This window comes from Mchenga conophoros, linkage group LG19 (assembly GCF_057382185.1).
Source record: "Mchenga conophoros isolate Kocher_MC1m ecotype Shallow Benthic linkage group LG19, M_conophoros_male_GT1.1, whole genome shotgun sequence".
Taxonomy (NCBI): Eukaryota; Metazoa; Chordata; class Actinopteri; order Cichliformes; family Cichlidae; genus Mchenga; species Mchenga conophoros.
This window is the reverse complement of record NC_140544.1, coordinates 10,382,269-10,407,645: the sequence shown is the minus strand read 5'-3', so window position 1 is coordinate 10,407,645 and position 25,377 is coordinate 10,382,269. Positions and strand designations below refer to the sequence as shown.

At 42.4% G+C, this 25,377-nt stretch overlaps 1 protein-coding gene and 1 pseudogene across 2 annotated transcripts; one reads left to right on the top strand and one right to left on the bottom strand.

Moving 5' to 3' along the window:
• Positions 1-382: 382 nt before the first annotated feature.
• Positions 383-5,338, bottom strand: LOC146551775 (interferon-inducible GTPase 5-like; annotated as a pseudogene). Its single transcript, XR_014890061.1, has 4 exons — positions 4,888-5,338; positions 4,452-4,642; positions 1,628-2,189; positions 383-1,020 (listed from the first exon to the last, which is right to left on the bottom strand). The product of XR_014890061.1 is annotated as an interferon-inducible GTPase 5-like (transcript).
• Positions 5,339-6,723: 1,385 nt separating this feature from the next.
• On the top strand, positions 6,724-24,560 carry LOC146551774 (uncharacterized). Its single transcript, XM_085258273.1, has 7 exons — positions 6,724-7,897; positions 8,093-8,190; positions 8,431-8,749; positions 8,858-8,936; positions 9,012-9,159; positions 23,318-23,376; positions 24,455-24,560. The coding sequence occupies exons 1-7, from the start codon at positions 6,724-6,726 to the stop codon at positions 24,558-24,560; spliced, it is 1,983 nt and encodes a 660-aa protein (XP_085114399.1).
• The last annotated feature ends 817 nt before the right edge of the window (positions 24,561-25,377 follow it).

Genomic DNA, 25,377 nt, shown 5'->3' with positions numbered 1-25,377 from the left:
TGGATGCAGGGTGGATGGATGGATGATGCAGGATGGATGGATGGATGCAGGATGGATGGATGGATGGAGGCAGGATGGATGGATGGGTGGATGGATGGATGGATGGATGGATGGATGGATGGATGGATGCAGGGTGGATGGATGGATGGAGGCAGGATGGATGGATGGATATAAAGGCCACATTATTGTGTTGCTGTGTAAAGGTGGGAGAGGTTCCTCTGTTGTTTCTGAGGTCATGAGACCTGCCGAGGCCTCTGATGCACTGATCAGCTGTAAGGATGCTGGTTTACAGCTGGATTCACTGCATATTCAATGATTTAGGAATTTTATTTCATACCCTTCTGTTTTAAACGTGTCACTTTATCGCCTTTAACTATTTAAATCACGCTGAGGTGTTCAGACCCAGAGCTTTTTTGAACACCTTCTGGGCATCTTCAGCGAGCTGGTTGAGGATGAAATTCAAAAGTCTGTAAGTTGTAGTAAAAGAGAACACCATTGCCAGCGGGATTCCAACTATTGGAATGAATCTGGAAACTTCCTCCAGTGCCATAAATGTAACTGTTCCTGCAATTTGGCTCAACACCTTCAGGAGGAGCTCTTTCGATATTTTCACCGCAGCCAGCGGAGAAACGATGACGGCACGCAGATTGGCGTATGGCACGCCTGTGCTGGCAGACAGTCTCTGCAGAGACTTGATATCAAGACCAAACCCAAAGACGTAATTTGTGACAGCACCAACTAGCACCGCTATGTCAACAGCAATAGAAAGCCTAGGAACTGGAACAGCAGCTACAGCTGCAGACAGAGCGGACAACCAATACAATCGGCGCTTGAAAGTTTTTTTCTTCTTGTCGATGATCTCCAGGCTGATGTTGGGCATGGCGCGCAGCAGAGCATGTCTTTTGTGTTCAGGAAGGTCTCTGTCTAAGGTCTCATGTAAGAGAGAGAAGTCGTACAGGTGGAGCTCAAAGCTGGACACCAGGAACACCTGCGGAGCCTCGACGCCTAAATCTCTGAGTCCTGGCACAGAAAAAACAAACAGTATGATGATAAGATACAAAATAATAAAAACATCTAAAACTGCATTTTATCTTTCAGCAGATTCAGTGAGCCGACTGACTTCATACATGTGTAAAGGATTTGAACTCATAGTGTAACTGTGTAAGCCACCACATACAGACTGGGGTCGTGTTTTCATATGCTGATTTTATAGCTTACTGTTGCTATATATTCCTTATTAAGCTTATTATATAGTTATATTTTAAAATACACTGTGCCACTTTATGTGTAACATTTAAGCTACCGACTGCAACAAAAATGATTTTGACGTCTGTGACTCATCGAGAACTATCTTAATACAAAATCACCTGATGATATCAGACTGCAAGCTCCTCCCAAACACTATAATAAGTATAATAAAGTTTCCTTATAACAAAGTTAATCTATCCAGCATTTGCCTGACTTCTTCAGCAGCTGTGTCACCATCATCAGGACAATCATCCTCCTCCTGTCTGGGCTGTACCTTGTCTATCACCCTGGATGGTGATGTTCAAGCAGCTTTCTCTCAGTAAGCTTTGGTGAACAAACGTTTTTGGTATGAGATGATGAACACACAAATCAGTCTCACCTTGAATGCAGTTTTCCCTCATTTTCCTAAGAGTCTCCTCTTTGCTGAAGTCTCTCTTTCTTCTCTCGGCTCGTAAATCGTTGTCAATCTTTGAGCGAACAAAGTAGAACTTCTTCTCCATCCTCTGAATCTCCTGAGAGAGTTTCACATCATTTTCTCTGAAGCGATCGGCTGAGACGATGATGAAGAAGTCAAACTTCTCAAATTCAACAAGCTCCAAATATTTATCAGCTGGGAACTTGGTGGTGCCGATTCCAGGGAGATCCCATAAAGTAACCTTGGGATAGTTTGGATGGGGGTACGGTGTGACCTCTGAGGTGGTTTCTACAACACCGGTCAGGGCCGCTCCCTCCTCTCTGTTGTCCATGCCCCTGAAGGCATTAACAAAGGTGGATTTCCCAGAGCCAGATTCTCCTGTGATGGCGATATTCAGTGGAATGTTCCTCTCCTTGTCCAGTAACTCCTTGATCTTTGTGATAGCCAGTGATTTGTCATTGTTCAGCAGAGCTTCTTTGATTTATTCTCTCACAGTTTCAATTTCAAATTGGTTGTCTGTGCTTGTCTCTGATAGAGATGGACCGATCCGATATTACGTATCGGTATCGGTCCGATACTGACCTAAATTACTGGATCGGATATCGGAGAAAAATAAAAAATGTAATCCGATCCATTAATATCACGAAAGCACCTCGCAAAACTTGCAACACGCTGTAACTCACCTCAGAACGTTAGCAGTCGGAGCAGTATGCATCACGTGATAGAGCAGCTGTGGCATGCCGGACCTGTCGGTGGTCTGGATAGCATGTGGAGCTTCGCTAGCAACCTGGCATTTCATCTCCGACAAAGTTATCCCCGAGAGAAGTAAAGCAAGTGTGTAAGTCCATCTCTGAATGTTTGTAAAGCATTCCCACGTTAAGCTTAACGAGCGACTGCCTCTCGCTCTCCGGCTGCTACTTCAATCGTGAAACTGCTTAAATGATCAGCTGATCGGCTTTTCTGTCGCGAGTCCGTATCTCTTGTTTGTTTTTGGCCCACTTTGCACCACAAAGAGGAAACCAGCGGCTGAACAACAGCAGAACGTTTAAGCTTGATAAGCTGTTGTTAGAATTTATTTAATATTACTTTCTACTCGAGGATCTTTTTCTACGTAGCTGACGGCTGGTAACTGTGCAGGGGCGGATCTAGCAAAGTTTAGCCAGGGGGGCCGATAGGGCATGAACAGGGAATAGGGGGCACAAAGACATACTTTTCTTTCTTATTCTCATTTAAAATGTCGAGCTTTTAATAAATAATTATCTGACACCCAAAGTTTTAATTTGATGTAAAATGAATAGAAGTCAATTACTGTATATAGTGACTATTAAGTCTAATATATACCCTAGTAAGCTATAGTACTTTTTACTTTGGGAAGGTACCATCTGTGCAGTCTGCAATTTTGTTGAAGAAAGATGTTGAATCTATTTAATATTTCTTGAAAAATAATTGATTTCTGTGCATTTTTTTTCACACTGCATCAAATTAAGGTTGATTACGTCGATTAAGCATCATGAGGTGGCGCGTGAGGGGTGGTTCCTTATTTTTTATTTATTTCTTTTTGTTGTTGCTGGGAGTTGGAACCCTATTAGTTAGGTTGCTTAATATTTACGCTAAGTACTCTTTAAAATACCAGAATAGGGAGGATGGTGTAGGTTTAAGTTTATTAGATTGATCAGTATTGCTGAACTATGAAATATTTTTTTTGTATACAGGTATAACAGAATAGCTTTAGTGTAGTTGTTGTTTTAAACTTGAGTATGAACTTGCAGACTTGCAAAATGCAGCAAGATATTTTAAAAAACAGTTTTGTTGATTAAAAAACATTATATCGGATTCATATCGGTATCGGCAGATATCCAAATTTATGATATCGGTATCGGTATCGGACATAAAAAAGTGGTATCGTGCCATCTCTAGTCTCTGATACCTGGAATGAAAAAAAGAGGATAAACTTTAAACTTTGGGGCTTTTTTTCGAGTTCTTTTGCTTTATTTAATCTTACATCATCATCACACACCGAAATATTTACATTTATTCTAAAAACAAATTTCAATAACTGTTTATAAAAATTTCCCCAATCGAAAGAAAAAGTTCTCTGTAATTAAATCGAATTTATATGTATTTGATTTGAATTTACAGTGTTATTACTTACAAATACTTAAAGAAGGCACACTATAATAAGAGGCAGTGAGTAATAATAATTATATAATAATTGTAGCATATTATTGATATTGTAGTCATTTTAATTATGTAAGATTTCATGGTAATTTTGCACAAAAACAAACAACATTAGCCCGTCTTACATCGTATGTTGTGCTTTTGGGGCTTTAAGAAAATTGAGATGTTTATTATGATTCTGCTGAAAGACAGTGTCTTCATGTAGACACAGTTATATCAGATTTATAAACGGTGATGTCCCCACAACAGAGGTAAATATTTTCACCCATAAACTGTATAAGCCTCAATGTGAACCTCAGACTCGTCACATGGGTCATCTCACTGAGATTATCTGCTTCTGCTTCTTCTCTTCGTCTCTTTTTATGTTTCTAACATCATAGTTTTCTCTGTATTTGTAGAATCAAACGCGTTCAGGTCTGTTGCATGGTGTCACCATGGCCTCTCTTATATGAATTTGCTCTTAGACTGATAAACCTTGGCTGATAACCTCCTTTGTTCGAGTGAATGCTGATGTTATGATGAGTGAGGGCAGATTAAGAAAAAAAGCCTTGAGTATGCTGATCAGACTCCAGTAAAGCTGTAGACAGAGTGTCTGACAGTACAATCATACCTTGAAAGCTTCTTTCTTCTTGTTGATGATCTCGCTGCTGATACTGGGCGTGGCCAAAAGCAGAGCATCTCTCTTGACTTCAGGAAGGCCGCTCTCTAAGGCTTTGTGTAAGAGGGAGAAGTCATACTGGTGGAGCTGAAAGCTGGACACCAGGAAGACCTGCGGAGTCTTGATGCCTAATTCTGTGAGTCCTGTGTCAGAGAAGGAAAGAAACGTGCACGTGTGTGTCAGTGAGGGGCAGCCAATCAGCAGAAAGTTGGCCTAAAGGAAGGAGATTAACAGAGGATGAACTAAAGAAGCATCCTGCAGCCACACAGTCATAAAACTAACAGAGATGAACTGTTCAACTGTGGCCTGAACTCTCCAACAACTGCATCACCATCATTAAATCCAGAAACTGGTCTCACTCATATAAATGATCTCATGTGACACTCACCTTGAATGCAGTCTTGTCTGATTTGTGAAAGAGTCTTCTCCACCTTAAACTCTCTCTGACTTCTTTCTTCAGCTCGTAAATCGTTGTCAATCTTTGAGCGAACAAAGTAGAACTTCTTCTCCATCCTCTGAATCTCCTGAGCCAGTTTCACATCATTTTCTCTGAAGCGATCGGCTGAGACGATGATGAAGAAGTCAAACTTCTCAAATCCAACAAGCTCCAAATATTTATCAGCGGGGAACTTGGTGGTGCCGATTCCAGGGAGATCCCATAAAGTAACATTGGGATAGTTTGGATGGGGGTACGGTCCGACCTCTGATGTGGTTTCTGTAACACCAGTAGGAGCAGCTCCCTCGTCACCATCGGACAGGTCTCTGAGAGCGTTAACAAAGGTGGATTTCCCAGAGCCAGATTCTCCTGTGATGGCGATATTTAGTGTGATGTCATCCATCCCCAGTGGCTCCTTAACTAATCCAACAGCTGATGGTTTGTCATGGAGTTGTAGAGCTTTAATTTGTTTTCTAACTAATTTAAAGTCAGCCATCCTGATCCCTGATAACTGCAGTAAGAGAGATGTTGAAAGTTATCACACAATTGGAAAAATAATAATAATACATTTTTCAGTTAACATACAAAACGGTATGATGTCAAGATACATTTCAAGGCACTGAAAATTTAAAGTTCTTAAAATTTCCTGGCAGGTCTACTGCCATAATATCTGAGGAGTAGAGCTGGGCGATAGAACGATAACGATATGTATTGCGAAATAACTTTTTCTTGACAGAAAAATGAAACTATTGTGATAGACCTCATCTCTCTCTCTTCCTCTCTTAAAAAAAAAGAAGAAAAAGAACAGCCAATCCAAATTAACTAGCGCAGAGCCGAACCAATCACAGCCGCAGCGTCACGTCACGTGACTTGTTACGTACAGCACAAGTGCCAAGCCCCACATGTGTATTTGTTTGGGAAGCAGCCAGCCGCCGTGCCGCCCGGTAATGGAGGAAATGAGTGTGCCGACTAGAGAAAAATCAACCGAGAGCGTGACCGAAGGTTACTGAAGAGAAAACAGATGATGGTTCCAATGCTGGAGAGATTGTCAAACTAGTTTCTAGAATCGATTCAATCTATGATTCGATTCGATTTGAATCGGGGAAATTTAGCCTCAGACAGTCAGAAATATTATAATTCTGTTAGGATGCCTGGGTCGTTGACCAAGGGGTTTTGAGTTTATTGTATTATTTATACTTTCTAGTCTTTGGTTTCTTTGAGTTCTGTCTTATGGTTTATGTCTGTCTTCTCTAGTTGTTCTGTCTCCCCTGTCACCTGTATCCCCTTGTCTAGTTCGCGTCTCTGTGTATCCTTAGTTCCTATATCCCCGTGTCCAGTCAGTGTTTGTGTCTGCCCTGGTCCCACGTCTCTGTTCCCTCTGTAGTGCCTGCATGTGAGTCTGTGTCTTTGTTCAGTCTGTGTTATGTGTTTCCTGCTTTACTTTGAAGGTCTCTGTCTTATCTCAGTGTGTTCAATTTACGCTTCTTTGCTCTCGTCAGTTCCGATTTGTCCCAGCTGTGTTTCCCTCCTGTTACTCATTCCCTGATTGCTCCCTCTGTGTATTTAAGCCCTGTGTTTCTCTGTGTCTGTGTCGTGATCTACCGTTTATTTTGCTGTGTGTTTTGTCAATCCGCCGGTGCTAGTTTATTTTTGACCTTTTTCCAGTTATGTTATGTTTGAGTTCAGCATTAAAGCTGTTTTGGTTTAAGTTTCTCTCTGGAGTCTGCATCTTGGGTCCTATCCCTGTCCGCACACAGCCGTCACCTAACAGAAGATCGCGACCATACTATGGACCCAGCAGACATTGAACGACGCCGAGCAGCCTTTGCCCAGCTGGAGGAGGAACTCCGCTGGAAGCCATGGCTCACCCCTGACGTCGGGCGCATTTTCCATGGCACTCGGCTGGCTCTCGGTGGTCCCCGGAGCTGTCAGAAGTCTCCACCTGTTGCTCCGCTGGCACTCAAGATGCAGCCGCTTCAGTTGGGAGTCCTCCGTGTGGCTTCAGGCGCTCACGCTCCATCCTCAGCGTCACCGTTCTGTGCACCGGAGGCTCAGTTGCTCACACCGCCAGCTACCTCTGCCCAAAGGAAACGGCGCTCACGTCGCCGTCATATGGACACGTCTGAGCAACCTCCGGTGGTGAGTCAAAAGGACTACACTTTCCAAACTCCACCTGAGCCGTTAAACGGTAAAGACTATGAACTCACCTCAGACACTTTTGGGATTTCTTTTCTCGACAAGGATTTGGATTGGGAGGCCAGTTTTGGTTTGAATCCTCCCGCGCTAGTTCATCACAATAAGCATTCGTCTGGGATTTTTAGTTCGAGGTCTGCTCGTTGGAGTGGGAACAAGCTAAAACCCAAGTTTGCCGAGTCTGTTTTTTCTGAGACTGTGAACACTGCTAAACCTAAGACTGTACGGACTGTTAAACGTGGTGGGAAAGGGTCGTCACCTATTTTTGATGAACCAGTTTTCAGTGAGCCTGCTCCTTTGCCTTCCGGTGCTCCTCCGCCCAGGGCAGCTGCGGTCCAGCCGTCTCCTGCACCTGTATCAATTCCTCGGGTGAGGGGGGCTAGGGCCCAGTTTGTCCCTGCTCCAGTTTCCAGGCTGGCTGAGGCTCCGCTAGTCTCTGCGCCCGTGCCTATTCCGTGGGTGGGAGCGGCTACTGCCCAGCAGGCCCCTGCACCGGTTTCTGTCCTCGCTGGAGGCTCAGGTGAGCCCGTCCAGCAGTTTTCCGTAGGCTCGGAAGACATAGCTCAGCTTAGTGCTCATCCACCACCTCACCCACCATTACTACCATCGTTACAACAGTCAATACAACTTAAACTTCTCTCCATAGCTCAAACATTAGCTCACCTGTCAGCTCAGTCACCTGCTCAGTTCTCACCTCAGTCATTCACTCCACCGTCTGTTCCCGCTGGGGGTTCTGGAGAACCGCTTCAGCCGTCTCTTCCTGCTGGGGGTTCTGGAGAACTGCTTCAGCCACCTGTCTCTGCTGGAGGGTCCGAGGGGCCCGTTCAGCCACCTGTCTCTGCTGGAGGGTCCGAGGAACCGCTTCAGCCGTCTCTTCCTGCTGGAGGGTCCGAGGGGCCCGTTCAGCCACCCGTCTCCGCTGGAGGGTCCGAGGGGCCCGTTCAGCCACCTGTCTCCGCTGGAGGGTCCGAGGGGCCCGTTCAGCCGTCTCTTCCTGCTGGAGGGTCCGAGGGGCCCGTTCAGCCACCCGTCTCCGCTGGAGGGTCCGAGGGGCCCGTTCAGCCACCTGTCTCCGCTGGAGGGTCCGAGGGGCCCGTTCAGCCGTCTCTTCCTGCTGGAGGGTCCGAGGGGCCCGTTCAGCCACCCGTCTCCGCTGGAGGGTCCGAGGGGCCCGTTCAGCCACCTGTCTCCGCTGGAGGGTCCGAGGGGCCCGTTCAGCCTCTTGCCTCGTCAGCTGGGGGTCCGGGAGGACCCAGCCAGCACGTCCCAGTGTCTGCTGATGGTTCTGGCGAGGCTGATCAGCCACCACCGGCTCCACCGCCTGGTCCGGCCTCCGAGTCTGCAGCTCCGCCTGGTCCTGCCTCTGCTGCTCCGCCTGGTCCGGCCTCCGAGTCTGCAGCTCCGCCTGGTCCGGCCTCCGAGTCTGCAGCTCCGTCTGGTCCGGCCTCCGAGTCTGTAGCTCCGCCTGGTCCGCCCCCAGCCTCTGCAGCTCCGCCTGGTCCGACCTCAGCCTCTGCAGCTCCGCCTGGTCCAGCCTCAGCCTCTGCAGCTCCGCCTGGTCCAGCCTCCGAGTGTTCAGCTTCGTCTGCTCCTGAGGTCTCCACGCTGTCTGTTCCTGCACATCTTGTCCGGTCTGCTCGGCCTGCACGTCCTGCACGTCCCGTCCGGCCTGCACGTCCTGCACATCCCGTCCGGCCTGCACGTCCTGCACGTCCCGTCCGGCCTGCACGTCCTGCACATCCTGTCCGGCCTGCTCGTCCTGTCCGGCCGATGACTGGACGTCGTTGCCATCATGGACAACCCCCTGAACTACGCCGCCGTCATGGACGGCCCCCTGAACTACGCCGCCGCCAGTGCCTCCCGCCCGGCCGGCCTCCTGACCTACTCCGTCGCCGCCGGTGTCTCCTGCCTGCCCGGCCCCCTGAACTGTTTTCTGGGCTCTTGGGCCGTCAGCCTCCGGGCCGCCCCCCTGAACTGCCCGGGTTTGGACTATCGTGCTGTCAGCCTCCGGGCCGGCCCCCTGAACTTTGTGTGAACTGTTTTTCCTGGCCGCCTGCGCCTGTCCTGAGCCTGTGTTTTGTTATGTTGCTTTCCGGGCTCCCTTGTTTGCACTTTTTTTGTTTCTGGCTCCTTGTGTTTGGCTTGTTTCAGGCCCTCCTTCCTGTTTCCCCCACCGCCCACCCTGGTTGGGTTGTTTTTTTTTGTTTTGGTGTTTTGGTTTGGGCTGTCTGGAAGCCAGCCCTTGAGGGGGGGGGTACTGTTAGGATGCCTGGGTCGTTGACCAAGGGGTTTTGAGTTTATTGTATTATTTATACTTTCTAGTCTTTGGTTTCTTTGAGTTCTGTCTTATGGTTTATGTCTGTCTTCTCTAGTTGTTCTGTCTCCCCTGTCACCTGTATCCCCTTGTCTAGTTCGCGTCTCTGTGTATCCTTAGTTCCTATATCCCCGTGTCCAGTCAGTGTTTGTGTCTGCCCTGGTCCCACGTCTCTGTTCCCTCTGTAGTGCCTGCATGTGAGTCTGTGTCTTTGTTCAGTCTGTGTTATGTGTTTCCTGCTTTACTTTGAAGGTCTCTGTCTTATCTCAGTGTGTTCAATTTACGCTTCTTTGCTCTCGTCAGTTCCGATTTGTCCCAGCTGTGTTTCCCTCCTGTTACTCATTCCCTGATTGCTCCCTCTGTGTATTTAAGCCCTGTGTTTCTCTGTGTCTGTGTCGCGATCTACCGTTTATTTTGCTGTGTGTTTTGTCAATCCGCCGGTGCTAGTTTATTTTTGACCTTTTTCCAGTTATGTTATGTTTGAGTTCAGCATTAAAGCTGTTTTGGTTTAAGTTTCTCTCTGGAGTCTGCATCTTGGGTCCTATCCCTGTCCGCACACAGCCGTCACCTAACAAATTCAGATCATTCAGTAAATTTACATCTTTTTATATCCATAAAAAGAAAGCTGACACTTGTGAGACTTTATCAAAGGGGTGAGCATCACAGCAGAGGCCTTTGTGTCAAAGTAGTTTTGCAATTTTGCATAATTTTAAAAAGTTTCAATTTGTTCAGTATTGAACTGCAGAAATGAGGCTTTTTTGGAAGTAAGTAAAAGGAAAAAAAAACAGCGGCCGACAGGCTGTAAACAACGGTAGACTTGTGCGTAACAAGCAAGCGAATAATGCAGAAAACAGATTTTTAGACAGGAAACTGTTGTTGAAGTACAGAGAGAGAGAGAGCTGTGCATGAAGTGTGATTTTATTGTGGTGGAAGTAAAACAGCAAAGGTCAGTGAATTAATGACGATGTTTACGTGAAGCGTAGTGTGGATCTTTTGCTGCTGGTTCAGTCAATATTGTTTGTTTTGTTTGGAAGCTGACACAGTCTCTAACAGATGGGGTGTTTGGTGATAACAAGAGATTAGAAGCTGCAGCTATGCTATCACAAAGTCATATTTGTTTTGCAAGATGTTTCACAAAAGGAAAGTACATATGTGGTGGGGCGTGGACTGCGGTGCGGTGCGGACGCACCTGCACGGCATCCGCAATCACGCCCGCTGTGTTGAAACACGGAATCGGTGAAAACTTAAATGTGTTTTGATCCAGAAAGAGGGACGAGGATCATTAGTGAGAGGTGAACCTAGACATAACATAGTGAAAGCATGTGGGAAAATTTGATCGAAAATTGAGACTGAACTCATGGAGGTTCAGGAATGTCCACCACATCACAACAAAGAGGTAAAAAAAGAAAAAAGAAAAAGAAGAAAAAAAGAAAAATAGAGAGATAAAAAAATAAATAAACTAACTAACAATTACATTAATGAATAGAAAACACACATATACAAATTGTTACATGTGAAATTATATTTGGAGAGAATCAGAAGTGAGACAGTTTGAATCCACAGCTCAGTGCAAAGATGCATGAATTAAACCTGATTATAAAACACATATGCAATGAAGAATCAGCTTACACTCAATATTAATATGAACACATAACAACAACACAATGAAGACATGCTTACATTCATGAATGTGAATACATGACAGAAATGCTAGATTCAACATACTTAAAGCTTGAAGTGAGGAATAACTCAGGAAAGTTCCACGACAATAGAGTGACTTTGGCGAAAATGAAAAGTGATGAAAAGCATAAAGTAGTTTTAAAATAGTGAATTGGAAGTGCTTTTGTGTCGATTGAGCTAAACAAGTGATTACTCTAGGAAGAAAATAAAATAATTTAATAATGTGGTAATGTTTAAATATGTATTTCTCTTGTCATGGCAACTTCTTGAGATATGAAAAGAAAAAGGAGAACTTGGGTTTCCTGTCTGACCAGATGAGTGAAGCTTGCACTGAAAGAGACACTGTGACTGTGAGAAGAAAGGCTTGGTAACATACAGGATAATTAAATAAAGTGGTCAGGTCTGTGACTAAGTGCAGTAGTGCAGATTTGGAAAATACATTTAGAATTTAGTGATGACACATTGTTATAACATCTTTAGAAAGGGCTTAATGAGAATATCAATGGTGTGCAAACTGTGCGGCTTTTAACAAGATTTTCTGTGTATTTAGCAGGTGAAATTATGTCAGTTGACCTCAGATTGTCAGGACGCTGAAGAACCTGAGGCCACTGAAATATGATGTGGGGAAAATAAACAGAGGGAGTGATTTTAAGTCTGAGTTCAGACTATGTAAGTATTAATTTAACCAAGAGTAGGGCAAAACCTTTGTGGCCCTGAAGTTCTAATCTCCATAACATATTGATTAGTGAGCAAAACTTTTCTGTGATTAAGATTTTTGGGGCTGTTGTTTTAGTGATGGATTTTGACAGTTAGGTTTGGGTTGTTTTCTTATTTTAATAGAGTTTTATTAATCATTAGAACTGGGCCCTTTAAAATTGTAACAGTGCACTTAGAGAAATCCTGTCAGGATTGTGTTTTGATGAGCTAATAATCAGCTCTCTTTGTCTCATTTTTGTTTTAAGCAGGCCTGCAAGATTGATTTAACAGTGCTGTAAAAATTTTCGGGTGAGTAAATATAAGGTGAGCTTTTCCAGATTATAATGGGCCGAGGAGAAGCCATCTGTGGGAACTGATGAGCAATTGAGTTCCTGTTTAAAAGGATTGCAGCGAGTCAATCCAGTTAAAGATTATAAAGAACTTTTTTCTAGAAAATAAAACAAATGAATGAGCTCATGTTGCTGAGGGTGGAGAATCTGATTATTTGCGCGGGAGTCTCCACTATCAGCAATATATGGTGTGAATGCGAGTGATGTGGGTGACTGAACTGCGATGGACTGACGACGTGGACTAAAGGTTAGACTGACTTGACACTGAGACTGGACCAAGGTTAGGATGAATAAAGGTTGACAAACAATTCACCACGTAGGGGAGAGAGGGAGACTGGAGGTTTACATAAGTTTGGAGCTGCAGACTTTTTTGGGTTGCTGATGTTTCCTTTAAGGACATTTTGTGTTATTGACTGGGTGTAGATTATGGTAGTACATTATATTGTGGGGAAAATGGTAAATGCTGAAGGGGAGAAAATTTTTGATGTTACTCATGTTACCAGTAACAAAAGCAGGCCACTGTAGAAGTCAATTACATTCTATAGAGGAAAATAATTACAACCAAAGTAATATTTGTCCAAGTGACCAAGGTTTTTCCTTTAAAACAGTAAATTATTAAAAGAGCTGGTACTGGCATGCATATATATATATATATATATATATATATATATATATATATATATATAAAAATATATATATATATAAAAATATATATAAAAATATATATAAAAATAAAACACCCAGCACGCCCCTGCGGGCGGTTTATCCTTCAAGCTCGGGTCCTCTACCAGAGGCCTGGGAGCTTGAGGGTCCTGCGCAGTATCTTAGCTGTTCCCAGGACTGCGCTCCTCTGGACAGAGATCTCCGATGTTATTCCCGGGATCTGCTGGAGCCACTCGCCTAGCTTGGGAAATCGATTTTTTTAATATAAATTTATTTTGCCCGAAATGCCAGAATCTCAGGTGAAAGATCACAAAATTTCAACAACCACCAAACAGCTAAGACAGTAAATGAGAGGAGGAACACGGCTTCTGCACAAAGGTGTAAACACACAGTGCAGACCCGCAGATCAGAATCAGTGAGATGTCGCCTTTCTCTGCTGACGCTCGGGGCTGGAAGCCGACAGCTGCAAAAGAAGCTCAACTAACTACTCAAACTACACTTCACATAAACATCGTCATGAATTCCCTCTGACTTTTGCTATTTTGCTTCACCACGATAAAATCACACTTCATGCACAGCTCTCTCTCTCTCTCTCTCTCTCTCTCTCTCTCTCTCTCCCTGTCTGTCTGTTTTCTGCATTATTCGCTTGCTTGTTACGCACAAGTCTACCGTTGTTTACAGCGCTGTCGGCCGACGTTTTTTTTTTCGTTTTACATACTTCTGAAAAAAGAATCTAATTTCTGCCGTTCAATATTGAACAAATTTAAACTTTTTAAAATTATGCAAAACGCTTTAGCTGTGTCTCTAATAAAACCGCTGTAACTTCATAGGTAACATTCATGTGTTGATTAATGGTTTTCTTTCGTTTTTGATGTACTGCAGAATTTTTTTTTATGACTCAAACTTTATTAGATTTTAATATACAAAAAAAAAAAAAAAACCCAGAACCCCCCCCCCCCCCCCCCAAAAAAAAACCACCCAAAAACTAGCAGAATGGACATTCCCAGTAACAACAGAACAAATTGAGCATCAGTGCATATTTCCATCCCCCCCCCCAAAAAAAGTGATGCCAACATTCCACTTAGACCAGATTACAGCTATCCTATTTAGTCCGAACTTAACTACTTTAGCCGGATACGTCACTGACCTGTATGTAAAAAGTAATTAGCCCACTTATCATTATAGTCGTCCAGTCTATTTAGCAGTCTATATGATAATCTTTCGTAAGCTGCCACTTGTCCCAAAGAGATATACCACTGAGATAAGGTAGGAGTCGATGAGGCCTCCCACTCTTTCACCAGCAGCTTCCTCCCCAGCATAATCGTTGTTTGTACCCAATGAGCAAGAGAAGTGGATAAGTGACTCAAAGCTGAAGGGTCTCCTAATACATAAAGATCCAGGCCAGGAAAATCACCTTCATGTGTTTCTGTGTTTTATCTTCAGCTACTTTGACACAAAGGCATCTGCTGTGATGCTCACACCTTTGATAAAGTCTTGTGTGTGTCAGCTTCCTTTTTATAGATACAAAAATATGTAAATGTACTGGTCTGAATTATAATATTATTGACTGTCAAAATCTCCCAGATTCAAATCGAATTGAATCGAATCGAATTAAATCAAATCGTGGATCGAATCGATTCGGTACCTTGTGAATCGGAATTGAATCGATTCTAGAAATCAGTGACGATACCCAGCCCTAGTTCTGCCTCCATCAGTTTAACAGGACTTTTCCCTCAACAGTGGAACTATATGAGTAATTATTTTGTGAGTTTGAGGTGCAGCAGGAGCTCCGTGAAATCCTGACATCCTGTTTCTACAGCCTGATGTATGAAGACAGTTTAGATGCTTTTCATATTTTAGATTATGAATCTATGAAGCGCCTTGAGGCGACTTTTGTTGTGATTTGGCGATATATAAATAAAATTGAATTGAACTGAATAGATTATATAACAGAAAGACATGATCCAAATGAAAACCAGTCAGCGTCTTTGTGTGGGCAGCAGTGTGTGTAAAGCAGCTGATTTACAAGAAGTGCAGAGTGAAGAGCAGAGCTAAATCTCTTAACACACTGCGCCCTCTGCTGGAGAAAACTGTAGTGTTCACTTAGTGTTTATTTAACCTGACAGCTAACTTTCACTGTTTACTTCAAATAACAACTCCAATAGCAGTTTTTCACATCATCTTTACCTTTCAGCCAGACTGATGTTTGGATTGATTCATTACAGCAGCTGTTGGCTGTGAGCTCATCACTCCCTGCTGATATCAAACACAGAAAGTGGAGAGTGATAGTAAATATACCTGATGCAGTCATGGATGGAGGTGTCAGGACAACAATGTGGACAGTAACATGTCAGAGGAACAGATGAGAAATGTGGCACTTGTATTGACCACCATGTGGGGAAAAGTCATTATTCACACCCTGATGAAATTAAAAAAAAAAAAATCTATTAATTAGTTATGAGGGGTTCTTTACATGCGATCCACAGAGTCAGATTAGATTCATTACATTCTTGTTTGTTGAAGCACAAACATGTCTTCATTTTACCGTCCTTGTTTTTCATAAAACAGGATCACAACACCAACAAAAAGAACACAATCTGCCCTCCCTGAATAACATTCCCAACATTCATAACAAACTGACATTCTTCCTAAAAGCATACACTGTGACAGTAGTAGTAATCATCATAATAATAATAATAATCATAATAATCATCATAATAATAATAATAATCTAAATGAAAAAGTGCACTATCAGTGATTTAATATTCATTGTAACTACTTCAAAAGCTGAAATCCTCAAAATCATTCAAACAAAATGTACATATGCTATAATGCCTTCCAGTCTGTTTTTACTTAAAACTATTGTGTCTCTCAAATATTAAAGTAAAAAACATAATTTGTTATTGTGACCCCATTAAGGACCTGAGACACTCAGTGTGCTTGTAATGAGGTTTTATTTACAAAATGTTCATTTTTTTTAGTTTCTCAGTTTCTTGGCCTGACAGTTTCCTGCTGTGTACACATGTCCTCCTTTCTTCCAGGTCCCAGCATCACTGCATAATTACAGGTATGGCCCAGTAAAATGGACCATATAGTAATGTGGTTACTTCAAACTTCAGAGGACAAAAACAGGGAGCAGAAACACCCCTGTGTGCTCTGAGGGCCTGTAACCTTTTATCAGTATGGAGGTCTCAGCTCATCTGCCTGCTATGCAACATTATTTATTTAATGTACAGATAAATAACAATTTTAATAATACTGCATTCTGACAGGGTCAGATTGAAGGCACATTAATCTCAAATGAAACGTTCATATTCTTTAGGAAAAAATGGAAACGGTCAGGTGAAAATCTAAATATTCCTGTCCTCACTAAGCTCTTTGAGGATGCTAACATTCCTCTGATGTTCCTTGCAGGGAGTCTCTGCAGACTGCCAATCTTTCCATCACAGCAGGAGGCTTGCACTTGGCTAACCACAGGTCTGGTGTGTGTGGTTGGTTTTTCCCTGTCTTCTTCCTGCAGTCCAGAGACTGTGGTAGCTGTGTGGTAGACTAGCCTCCCTGGGGTGCACCCCACCTTTGAGCCTACGACAGGAATAGGCTCCAACACCCCCTCGACACACCAGCCAGCCTGAGACCCTGAACTGGATAAGTGGAAGAAAGCAAACAGATCATTATTTATATTGTGACAAGTGTCATTTCCTTATTGCACTTTTACCCCTAGAAACAACACGAGTCCCACTGCTCGATTGGTTTCAGAGTGATCTACATGCAAACTACAGATTCTGGGTGTCGTCTTGGTAACGTCTGATCTTTGAGCTGCAGCGATGTGTGCGGGATCATTTGTCATCCTCTTTATGTTTCATTACACACATGCAACAAACTTTATATTAACATTTTTTAACTGCTGCTTCTTGATGATAAAGTTAAACTCTGAATCATGTTATGTCTCTTTTATAACAGCACTCAGAGATTTCCATCCAACGACTTCTCTCTCCTGCATGAGAACCTAGAGAGAGAACTTCCTGAGGTCCAGAGAGATGCTCTGCTGTTTGCCACTTCCAGCATCAACAAGCACAAAGAAAGTTTGACGTCCAACATAAAGAAAGTATTTGAAAGGCTTTGGATGTGAAGCAGTAAGTAACCGACAGTGTGACTCAGTGATGCATTTAAAGCTGCTGTATACAAAAGAGCTTCGTAGCATTGTTCACTTCCTCTGATCAGAGCAGAAACAACAGCAACCTCTCCCAGCTTCACACACTGAAACTTTCCTCTTCATCGCGTCAATACAGCAACAAATGTGATCTTAGTGTCAGTAAATAAATACATTTCAAGACAGTGAGTGCAGTGGTACAGGCCAGGTACACAGAGAGACAGAAGTCAGATTTAAATAATTTAAAGTGTGTCAGGAAAACATGAAGAAACAAGTAAAAACGTAAAATGAGCATCTGTCTGTGCTTCAGGGAAATGCCGAGTGCATTTTAAAAAAAAAAAGTATAATATTAGGAGGATAAAGTGATCCCAGTTTTAATTTCAGCCATTTCCCACTGTGGAGGACAAAATGTGGCAAACTTCACTGGTAGCAGTAAATCCATAAAAACAAGACTTTTATGAAAACACTGAATAAAAATTGTTTTCTTGAAAAAGACCAAACGTACAGTTCAGTGAATATTAGATAAACTATATGTATTTTTTTTTAAAGGCACAGATACAGAAATGCCTGCATGCAGCAGAGCCACAGTCAGTGTCTGAATGAGTCTCACCAGCCTGGATGTGAGCGTGAAGCTGTTTATAATAATTATAAATTATAATAATTCTCTGATCTGCTGCTCACCACAAACAAGCACACACAGATATTTTGGACTTGAGTTTTACAGCTTTTCCTACTGATAAAAACGTCCCTTATGGCCCTTCATACTACACACAGTAATTCAGCTAAAAACAATGAAATGACAAAGTTTGTTTTTTTCTTTCTGCTATAGAATTTTTTTTTTTTTTTTTTTTTTACAGACTCCAAAAAAGAACAGTAAGAAAAACTGGATAGTGTGGACAGTGAGCTAGCAGAACATTTTCTGTCATTCCATTTCTTACAGTTTCAGTCCAGAGAGTCGTGCTGACAGATTTTTTTGTCACAGCAGCTTTTTCCTCATCCTGTAGAAAAACAGTTCAGTCTGTGACTTCTTCACACTGACAGAACATTTCACTGGTCCGGCCAACTTAAGGACCCTATTTGGCCTGTAATGTAAAAAAAAGTTTGAGACCCCTAATTTAGACAATATATAATGTAGAAGAACTACAGAAATGATGTGATGCTGTTTTTGTAGTTCTTTGTTAACATCAGCACTTTGGGCTAATCAGCTGAAATGATGAGACTGGAGTTATTATTTTGTAGCTTTCAGCATAATAACCTCTTTTGATGCAGACTGTATGGTTTAAGGTAACACGTAGAAGTGTGTAGCACAGAAACTAGATTGTGATGAGTGGTCACTGCCCTCCAGTGGTCACAGTGAGGAACTGCAACACAAATGATTTATATATGATTTATAACTTTTATCTCCATCATTGTTGATAACATTTTATTGGTACACATTTATTTTCTATGAGTTTGTCTTAAAATATTCAGATGCTCCATGTCATTCATGGTGAATAATAAATACTCAGCAGAACATGCAGGAGAGGACTTGATGCACAGACTGGATCGATCATGCAGCTGATGAGGCTGTCATCAGGACATCAGCAACACATTGCTGACTAAGAAGAATATTGATAGATACATATGAACTAAATTAAAAAGTCAGATTTGGAAAAACCCCTCACTGCTCAAAATAATAAAGTCTTATGTTGACCTGAAGTCTGAGTGTGGAGCAAAATATCCTGGTCAAAAACAAGTTTCCTCACAGCGTTTCTGGAGGCCAAGGTAATGCCATCCAGAGTAAGAATCTGGTTAGATACCATATTTCTAAGATTTTCAGGGCTGAGTACAATAACCTCAGTTTGATCTGAATTAAGAAGCAGAAAGTTAGCGGCCATCCAGGTCTTTATGTCTTTAAGACATCCCTGCAGTTTAACTTATTGGTGTGTGTTATCTGGCTTCATGGACAGATAGAGCTGGGTGTCATCTGCATAGCAGTGTAAATGTATGCTATGTCTTCTAATGATACTGCCTAAGGGAAGCATGTATAATGTAAACAGAATTGGTCCTACCACTGAACCCTGTGGAACTCCATAATTAACCTCAGTGTGTGAAGAGGACTCTCCATTTACATGCACAAACTGGAGTCTATTGACAATGACAATAAAGTTTCTGATTCTATTAGATAGATATGATACAAACCACTGCAGCACAGTACCTGTAACACCTACACAGCATGTTCTAATCGCTCTAATAGGATATTATGGTCGACAGTATCGAACGCTGCACTGAGGTCTAGCAGGACAAGCACAGAGATGAGTCCACTGTCAGAGGCCATAAGAAGATCATTTGTAACCTTCACTAAAGCTGTTTCTGTGCTGTGATGAGCTCTGAAACCTGACTGAAACTCTTCAAATAAACCATTCCTCTGCAGATGATCTGTTAGCTGTTTGACAACTACTTTTTCAAGGATTTTTGATATGAAAGGAAGGTTGGAGATTGGCCTATAATTAGCTAAGACTGCTGGGTCTAGAGATGTTTTTTGAGTAAAGGTTTAACTACAGCCAGCTTGAAGGCCTGTGGTACATAGCCGATTATTAGAGATAGGTTGATCATATTTAAGATCGAAGAATTAATTAATGGCAGGACTTCTTTGAGCAGTTTTGTAGGAATGGGGTCTAAAAGACACGTTGATAGTTTGGAGGAAGTAATTATTGAAGTTAACTCAGAAAGATCAGAGAGAAAGAGTCTAAAATATCAGCAGTTATCAAATTTGGGATTATTTTTCAGTAATGGTTACATTTTATTTGTAAAGGAGTTCATGAAATCATTACTAGTCAAAGCAGGGGTGGGGAACTCCAGGTACCAGGGCCCGGTGTGCTGCAAGTTTTAGATAACACGCCCTGGGTCAGCACACCCGAATCAGATGATTAGTTCATTAGCAGGCCTCTGGAGAACTTTACAGTTTTTCTCAGTTGCTTTGGTGCATTTCTCACAACAGAATTAAACTTTTCACAATAGTTAGTTCAACCTCCACAACATGTAGTCATTTTGGCACAACCTTGTGGCGGTTTCATGTTCATTTCGGCAAATGCCTTTGAACATGCAGGGCTCTAGAGTGCGACCAATTTGGTCGCAAATGCGACCAAATTTTTCAGTGGTGCGACTAAAAAATATATATTTGGTTGCACCTGTGCGACCAACTGTTCGGGTAGCAAAAAAAAAAAATCTGCAACCTTCCCTGTGGTCAACAACAGACACACATTTTGCCCCTATCGTGGACTAAACCAATCAGATAGTAAGGGGCGGGACCTCTCTGATTGGCCATGGTCCAGTTGAAAGTGCAGGTGGAAGTGGGAGGTGAGTAGCTTGAATAAAGCGATAACAATTCATTAAATCCTGAATCGACTTTTAAATATAACCGTTTTGCCAGAAACGCCAGATTCTCAGATTAAAGCTCACAAAACCATTTCAACAACAACCAAACAGCAAATGAGAGCAGGTACACGGACTCCACACAAAGACGTAAACACAGAACGACCCGACGCATCAGAATCAGCTTTGTCTTTCTCGGCTTTCTCACCCGACGGCCCGTAGACGGACACGCTGTCGGAGCTTAGCGATCCTGATGCGTCTGGTCCGCGCTGTGATTACGTCGTTTTGCGCTGATTCTGAGCTGCAGGTTTTGTCTCTCTCCAACCAAAATTCACCGAGCAAGCAGCAAAAGAAGCAGCAAACTGCGCTTCACATTTGATCAATGTCGTCATGAATTTTGCTGTTTTGCTTCCACGACTATTAAAATCACACTTCATGCACAGCTAGCTCTCTCTGTACTTCAAGAACAGTTTCCCGTCTCCAATCTCTGTTTTCTGTATTATTCATTCGCTTATTACCCACCAGTCTACCGTTGTTTACAGCGCTGCTGTCTTTTTCTTTTCATTTTTTCACTTAAATGACCTCGGACAAGAAAGCCTATTTTTTCTGTTGTTCAATACTGAAGAAATTTAAACTTTATATACAGAACATTGTAGAATATTTTTAAGGTTATCTGCTATAAAAAGCCAGACCAGGAAAATCTCCTTCATGTTTTTCTGTGTTTTATTCTCAGTTACTTTCACACTAAGGCATCTGCTGTGATGTTCACAATTCTGATGAAGTCAGTACTGATAAATGATCAGAATTATAATATTTCTGACTCTTCTGGCTAAGTTGAATCGAATCGGGACTTTGAAAACCAGAATCGAATGGATTATAGAAATCAGTGATGATACCCAGCCCTAGTGAGCAGCCTAGGCACGACAGAAGTGGATGTAGCTGTAATAGGAAAAGAACTATTGCTAACTTTTCTGTTAAGTTAAGGCCTGATCCTTCTGAAATTCATAGCCAGTGCTCTGACACGGTGTCATCAATCTTTGAATGCTGAAAAAGCACAGTGTATCCAGAAAAACACATATTATATAAATTATTATAAAATTTGTGTGCGCCTAACTTTTGTGCTGGTACGCCTACCTTAAAAAAGTTAGGCGTACCGGTACGCCCATGGCAAAAAGTTAGTCTAGAGCCCTGACATGAAGCAGTTAAGTACAAATATCTAAAGAATGGTCACTTTTGACTTGCTATTCATCACTATCACTGTCTTCATTTCATTGCTTGTGTCAGTGCACTCAAAATTGTTGAACATCTTGTCAAACAATTTGTACACCCATTTTGAAAACCCTATTTTTAAGGAGTTTCCATGAAAATCTCCATAAATTACTTTTCTTAGGTGAACCTTATCTCACACTAATGAAAATTGGTGTGTGTTACTCTTACTTGCAACCAATGAAAAGCCTCTTCTACCCAGTCACAGGTGAATCGCATTACAGTATCCCCTACTCTACAAGTATATATATAATGTAAACCAACAGACAGGATTGGCATGAGGTGCATACTGAATCTACAAAACTGCAGAACATGGAACGTCAGCCTTGTGGAAGAGGGGTGAGGATTGGTGGAGGATGAGGACAAAACCGGGTAAGAAGAGGCCAACCACATAGACACGTTCCTGACGAAATCAGGGCAACACTTGTGGATCATGTGATAAACCATGGCCTCACAATGGCCGAGGCTGGTCGATGGGTGCAGCCAAATGTTGGGAGAACTACTGTAAGTTCTATTATTCAGACATTTTGTCGGGAAAACAGGTGAGCATACTGTAATGTAGTTATTCAGCACAAACTAATTTGCTCTGCACTTTCATAGTCATACAGGAGACTTGCATTAGGACATGACCTCATAGATCTTTACATAAAGACGTATTGTAACTGAAGCGCAGACTTGGCCCAGGTGTGGCATAGTGTGCTGTAGTACAATACAGTAATGCTGTAAAGAAAGGAGTTTTGAATGATAGTCCTGTAACAATTACTGTAAGCATGTTTGCGCTTATTTATGTTTGTGTTTTTTCATCTGCATCTCAAAAAGGACTGCCAGGCAACCTAGAAGAGGTGGAAGAGGTCCACTTTTGACTCCGCAGCAAGAGGAAAGAATTTGTGCAATGGTGGCTGCAAACAACGCTTTGAGACTGAGAGAAATACAAAGAACTGTCGTAGAAGATGACACCATCTTCGGAAATATTCAGTCAATATCAATTTCCACCATAGACACGCATTGTGTTGCTCGCGCTCTCAACATTTCTGCCTGTGCGCGCTCAGCTCTTTCTGTACACCATGTAAATATGTAAAAATTGTGTATTTTTCTGTTCTTTGTCTTGTGTACTGTTTGTATAAAAAGACATTTGTATATGTGTCTTTCTTGCTGCTGTTACACTCAAATTTCCCCCTTGTGGGACAATTAAAGGATTATTCTATTCTGGAAGAAAAAAAAAAGGGATTTTACCCTTTAAAGCACTGAGAGCCATCTCACACAGCCCATTAATAAAATCCATGTTAGACATTACTAATAATATTCCTCCATATACGAGGCAGGGATTTATACAACTCCTCCAGCAGTGCAAAGTTTTTCCACATCCGTGAAGACGACATCCTTTTTTACCTCTTTAACAACTTGACAGTCTGATAACAAATTGGTTCCAAGTCTTAAATAGTCAGGCATTCTCGATTTATAATCTATTAGAAAATACCTGTATGAGGTAGATGTGTCATCATTAAAAGCTTCTAAGTAGTATTTTGTACTACGTGGAAACATCCGTCTACCTAAAATTGAGATTTGGTATTTATCTGTAGGGTTAATAAACAGAATTAAGTAACTAGTGCTCAGTGAAATTGTTCTACTGGATTTTCCCTGCCTAAACCAATTCTGAACTAAACACATGCAGCCCACGTTCCTCTGATGAACGTATTGTGTGAACATGTTTTGAAGTTCTACGCTGTTAGAAGCTGTAACATCGTTGATAATGAGCAAGTTGCTCTTATCGGGAGGTAAAAGGTCATCGTCACGCAGAGATTCTGGTACAGCATTCACAAAGGTGATTTTTCTTATCTGGAGAAGCATTTTAAAGGCTGCCAGCAGGAGTAGATGTAAACAATATTATCAGTTTTGGTTGAAATAATGCTGGACGCATTTTCAATGACGCTTTTGACAAAGAAAGTGATAGGTTCAAGCTACAAACCTATCCGCTGGAACGTTGAAGACAATATAATTACACAGCAAAGCAAGACATGAGTAGGCAAAGTTCTTCATGTTTCTCGTGCACGGGAGAGAACCGGACAAACGCTGTTCCTTCGCTTGACCCCAGTTGCTCTCGTCCGTTCCCCCGTAACACTGCTCTTTTATTGAGGTTGCATGAATATCCATAGGTTCATTAACATATGACGTCTACATAAACACAAAGAGTACCTTGCCTGTGTGTGTGTGTGTGTGTGTGTTGTGATTTGTGTGAGGTCAAGATGTTACCCTGTGAAGACTCCCCAAAGCTGGTGCCAGGAGTCTAGCGGGTCCATCTGAACAAAAGGCTCTTATACTTAAAGAGATATACGTGTGTTTGCTATACCATATATCAACAAAGAGAAGATAGGACCTCTCTGATGTTCCTAGGCTGTGGGTGTGCATTCTAGTGTGGAATACACACCAAGCCTTTGCAGCCTGCTAAAGATCACAGTCCTATCACTACACAATTGATTATACACCTCTAAGCATATATGGTTAAATATTTCTAAGCATAAATGACAATCAACAATACAAAACCTAACAGAAAGTCTATCTACAATTACTCAGCCCACTAATAACCAGACTAAATGGGTGCTGAAGCGTTCCATCAAAGGCTTGATCCTGCTCAGTATCCATGAGGGAGCGTTGTATAATCAGGCAGCACCTTCCCTTGTTATAGACCACCTGACCTGATGGTGTCAGACACAGCAACTAAATGTGCATCCCCTGTTGGCCACAAATACCCGGACTAAGCCTTTCAATGATTCGGGGGTAACGACTTTAGAGTTAACAGCACTGAGTGTTACACCTTTACACTTAACCTGAGTCTTATCCTTTTTTGTGCTAAAGCATAGGCTTTTGGACCACCGGAGACAAACCCTGTACTGTGATCATCCTCCTCTCCAGACCCACCATCACTGAGCTCATCAGTCAGCTCGCCGAGATATGGGCCTAATGGAAGCACCCACTCACTGGGATGAGAGGTGAAGACTAACAAGCCATACAACACGAGCCTTGCATTAGCTGTTGTCATTGCACTGACAAAGACATTCACATCCTTCACCAGCAACCCTCTACCATCAGCGTGACACCACTGGACCATCATCAGAGATGAAACAAAGCTGATGGCATTTCTGCTCACATGGAGAACCGCAGTTTATTACAACTGCTGATTTGTGTTTAAAGAAAAAAAAAAAACTCAATCTTAGTGGGGTCTGATGTCCTTTCTCTTCAGACTTCTGCTGTTTCTCAGCTGCTTTCACATTTTTTGGGTAACCAGATGCCTGCTGCTTAAATTTCAAAAATGTTTTGACATATGGCTGTGAAGGTTCTCAGTCATCCAGGTCATCGTAGTCAAAGGAGCTTGCATTTGACCTTAGAACTGAAGAAGCTTCTCGGATGAGAGGTGAAACGTCTTCAAGCAACTTAGAGAAGTCCAGACCCATTCTTTGCAAGCTCCTTTGACTACGTTTTGACATATGGTTTAAACAGTGTGTCAGTCTCGTTCTCAGAGCAACCACCTTCTCACTCGCGTAATACAGCTCACCATATCAGAGCTTAGGGTTAGGGTACATGCACGAGCAGAGGTAGCAAAGCTGAGGTCTGCTGTGTTGGTGTTTATTATGGAAAGTTAGTTGTAGTAGCTCAGCCTTCACCCACAGCCCAGAGTCTGAACAGCAGTAACAAGAAATCAGGTTACAGAATCATTAATGACCCTTTACAGAAAGGACACCGAGGGAGTCTAACAAACAGTAATGTTTGCCTAAAGCTCA